The sequence below is a fragment of the Orbicella faveolata genome, unplaced genomic scaffold (assembly GCF_042242905.1).
Source record: "Orbicella faveolata isolate gen_17 unplaced genomic scaffold, um_ofav_v1 contig_2, whole genome shotgun sequence".
NCBI classification, from domain to species: Eukaryota; Metazoa; Cnidaria; class Anthozoa; order Scleractinia; family Merulinidae; genus Orbicella; species Orbicella faveolata.
In genome coordinates, this window is record NW_028301547.1 from 27,340,001 (window position 1) to 27,344,575 (window position 4,575).

At 38.4% G+C, this 4,575-nt stretch overlaps 1 protein-coding gene across 1 annotated transcript in view; it reads right to left on the reverse strand.

Annotated features, from left to right (window-relative positions):
- LOC149112670 (uncharacterized) overlaps positions 1–1,497 on the reverse strand; it is a 1,568-nt gene extending 71 nt beyond the window's left edge. The window contains exon 1 of the mRNA XM_089289150.1: positions 1–1,497. This exon is cut by the window's left edge and continues 71 nt beyond it. Within this exon, the coding sequence (XP_089145276.1) occupies positions 241–1,116 (876 nt within the window). The 5' untranslated portion in view covers positions 1,117–1,497 and the 3' untranslated portion in view covers positions 1–240.
- Positions 1,498–4,575: the final 3,078 nt, after the last annotated feature.

Genomic DNA, 4,575 nt, shown 5'->3' on the forward strand with positions numbered 1-4,575 from the left:
TTTTTGTTTGAATTAATCTCTAATTTTCCGTTTTGCGCGTCACTATTGCCAGAGAAACGAAAATACCTAGTGAAATAAAACTCAATCTAAGGTACGTTTTGGACATCATTTATATTAACAGACTAAAGTCTGCCGGATGTACACGAATTAAGCTAAAATAATGACTAAAAATTAGTTTCTTGGTCGAGATAAACTGTTAGTTGTACTGACATTTCTAAAGTTAACAGAACTGTCAAGTAACTACAAGTTTGCTTGGGTTTGTCTTGGAAATATATTTCGCAGTACCTCTATCATAGCGTGTCGATTGTGTCTCATCTTCCAGCCGTAAATAACAGGATTCAGAGAGGAATTAAGGAACAACAGGGTCAGTGAGTAAGCCCACAGACCAATTAAAGCGGTACTTGGCAGAGATATCAGATGGGCAACTGCAACGCAATACTCTGGCAAATTACAAACTAAAAACACGAGAAATACGTAGAATGCGCTGACAGCAGATTTTCTCTGCCTCGCAGCACTTTCAGTTTGGTTATTCTGGACGTTCTGAGCTACTTGTGCTTGTTCTACTTGAATTTGGTTCCTATGATGTTTTACAGTGAAATAAATGCTGGAATAAACAAGTGCTGTAATTATGAAGCAAAAGCCTAAAATAGTAATGACAACCATGTTCACGAGTTCTCTAGAACTCACCATCAAAATGAATGGCAAAGAAACACATAAAACCCAAATTAATATTACCGCAGTAACAACACACTTGTGAGTCACAAGTTCCTGATACCTGAAATGAGGATGAATGGCCAAGAATCTGTCGACACTTATGGCCACAACACTAAAGAACGAGGCATTACCAAACAAAACTGCGATGATGTTAAACGCGGTTCTGGTGGAATTAGTAGGATTGACCATCAGAGTGATGGACAAAGGTTGAACAAGTAAACCAACACCAAGATCAGAAACAGCAAGACTCAGGAGCCATGTCTGTAAAGGCTTTGGTAATGACAAAGTATTTCTGATCGCATGGATTGTTAAAATGTTCAACATGATAGCGATGTCGGCTGAGAAGGCGTTGAACACACAGTTAACGATCAACGATGAGTAGAGTGGGCTAGCTTCATTCATTACACAGCTTGAACGTTAAAACAGATCACTGAGTGGTTTTGCAGTGAAGTGGTACTGTGGGCTGAGTTGCGCACGAGATGGTTTGATCTTAAGAGATGTAGACGGCGGCTGGTTTGAGTGCTTTACAACTATATCTCATATAGCACCGATGAATACGTATACTGAGTGATTTTTTTGACATTTTGGTTCAAATTAATGGCTTATTTTCCTTTTGCGCGTCACTATTGTCAGAGAAACGAAAATACCTAGTAAAATAGAACTTAATCTAAGGTACGTTTTAGATCTTCAAATGCAAAAACTGACAGTTTTGTTTGCAATTTCCATTAAAGTGTCAGTTAGTAAAAGCTGCTGAACTTGAATTTGAATTTGAATTAAAACAACTATCACAATGGCAGCTTTCTTTGTCTCATTCCTGAAAGGGCATATATTGAAAAAAAGATTTTTGAAGGTGGTTTTACTTCTTGTTTTCGGTAATAAGAAAAGATTTAAGGAAAAGTTGAATTTCAATTTGAATTTGCGTAACATAGAAAGGTGACATTCGGACTCCATTTAGTTTTCGAAACTGCCCTAGTAAGTTGTGTAAATTACATTTTAAACCAATGTCTATAATTAAGGGCTGAAACCTATTTGTTTTTTTTTTTACCGCAAAATAACTTAGAAGTAAAATTTTTCATGAAAGCAGATGGCTTTTTCTTAACACGCATTCTAACGATGGTTCAGATAGTGACTTGTTCCGCAAAGAAAAAAAACTTCGCACTATTATTTCAATTAGGCATTATAAACTGAGCACGATTGTAATACATTTGAGTCTTTTTCTACTACTCAAAGTCCGAATTTTTATCGTAATATGAATTAAATGTTTCTGCAAGACAAACTAATTGTTTTCAAAGGTGGATCCGGACGAGTGAAGTCCCTCGGTAACTTATTAGCTTTCACGTGCCATGTTTTTAAGACAGCCTCAGCTGTCTTGGACCTGCCTGTCTGCCTAAAACCTGATTAGAAACTTTGTATGGAGTTTTACGTAATATATCGAAAGACGAAAGACCGTGTTTGACCACATCTCCAAACACCGAAAAGAAAGTGGAAAATACGACGCGTAGAGAAGTATTTTTGACGAACTTCGACTGAGGTGTTTGGAAATGCGGTTAAACGCTGTCTTGAGTGTTTGATTTTTCCTCTCAATCGAAACTAAAACCAAGATGTCGAAACTACGTCATGGCCATGTTTAGTCCTGTGATTAAAGTTGATGAATTATCATAGATTTGAAATTTATTAAATGAAGACTAAGGCCCCATCCACACTAGGCCGGAGAAATTTGAAAACGCAGCATTATTTCTACGGTTACAAATACCGTCCACACTAATCCGTCACAAAAACGGAGCTTTCCAAAACGCTCTTCAAACAGGAGGAATTTGAAAACGCCGTCTTTGCCTTTTAGTGGGGAGAGCAAACATTTTGAAAACGGAGTTTTTCGAAAACGAAGACACCATGATAATTGTGTGTTTTCCCTGACGGAGTTTTCCTCACACACAATCCAAACTGACCGGTGATTGTTCCGTTTTTAATTTAGCGCGCAAATTTCTTGATGAATTATTTGCCACGTTATCTAATTTTTTTTGTGACAGTAGTAAATGCGTCATCGAACTTAAAGATGTTGCGTGCCTGTTTGCTTTACGCGTCATGTTAAAAAACTGAAAACAAACTGCTTTGAGTAAAGACGTAAGGATCAAAACAAAAGTTTAAACTAAAATAGAAGTAATAAAGCTAAGGTCCGACGCTAAGGTTTTGTTCGTTTATGGTTTAAAGCGGAACTAAAACCGCGATGCCATTACGATAGGATAAATGAAAAACATCTTAAACAAAACGGATGGATTTCATGAACACGTATTCTGATGAAGCCCAGATGGTCAAATTTTCGGCCAGTTAAAACTTCTTAGACAATCAAAACAAATTTATGAGATGCTTTTTATGAAAGAGGGTCGTGCGCTGGACTCCGAAACGAGTGGTCTGGGTTCGAACTCTGGCCGGGGACATTGTGTTGTGTTCTTGGGCAAGACACTTTACTCTCGTAGTGCCTCTCTCCACCCAGGTGTATGAAATGGATATCGGCGAACTAAATGCTGGGGGTAACCCTGCGATGGACCAGCATCTCACACAGGGGGGAGTAGAAATGTTCCTAGTCGCTTAACGCTACAGAAACCGGGATGAGCTCCGGCCTGGTGGGCCACTTGGCTCGTATGCAGACTTCACCTTTTTTATATAAAAGACCTAAAGCCAACTTTTAACAAACAGTCTGACTCCATCCGTGCAGAATTTATTTTTATAGCGCAGAATTAAAACTGCGCCGCATTTATTACGACAAATGAACACCGCAAATGTAGTTATAATACATTGAAATCCTTATGTCTCTGCATGCTCATTCCATTTAATTCATCATTATTTAAAACGAAAGTATTGCTCAGTGCAAGTCAAACACTGTTTTAAAAACAGTAAATAATGGGCATTTAAAAATGCACTGATAAGCAGCAGACAGTCGCCTGCGAGGCCGGGGTTCAAAGAAGAGGGTGAGGGGGAAACTGGAAGTGCGAAGCGCTTTGAACGCCGGCCAGGAAGGCTATGCAGACAGGTGACAGATGTTTTGATACATTACCAAAGTCTCAGAACTTTCATTGCAACAAAAGTGCAGTAATCAGTCGGGAGAATTCCTTTTTTGAACCCGAGACTGGAGGAGTAAAGAGAGTTTAGAATTCGCGCTGATGAATTTTCACTGGATTTGACTAAATGAGAAAACGTTTATGGAACGTTTTCACATACCTTCTCAAACTTATTGATAAATAAGAAAAAAAGAAAATCACAACGTGAAGGAGGTTTGGATACCCGGTCTTAATTAGCATAGATTTTGACAATTTTACTTCTCCGTTTACTCCTTAGTTTTTGTTGCGATTGAGAAGATATATCAAACACTCGAGACAGTGTTTCATCGGCTATCCAAACACCCTGAATGCAGCGTCGCATTTTCAACTCTCTTCTTGGTTTGGATATCCCGATGAAACACTGTCTCTCGCGTTTGATATATTACGTCACGACAGCCATATATTGGTGTTCCTAAACAATGAAACGACGGCCATGTTGGTGTACCAAACCAATCCTGTGGGAGTTGAACTCTTTTCTTAAGTTAAAAAATTTCTGCTGTTCCAATAAACTGACCACGTGAGTGAAAACGCCTTATTCTTGATACCAATGGCTCTGTCAACTACAGGCCAGCTCATTCCAATATGTTGGTTTAAAAAAAGTGAAAGTATCGTTTAGAGTGGTATATATTACCGATATGAAATGACCCTGAAATGTCTAAACTAAAAGCTAAATTTTTGAAATTTCAACATGTTGACAATTTCGTCTGTTTTTTGGCTGTTCTGTTATCACCAAAATGTCGGAGTGGCAAAATTATCAGTACCCATG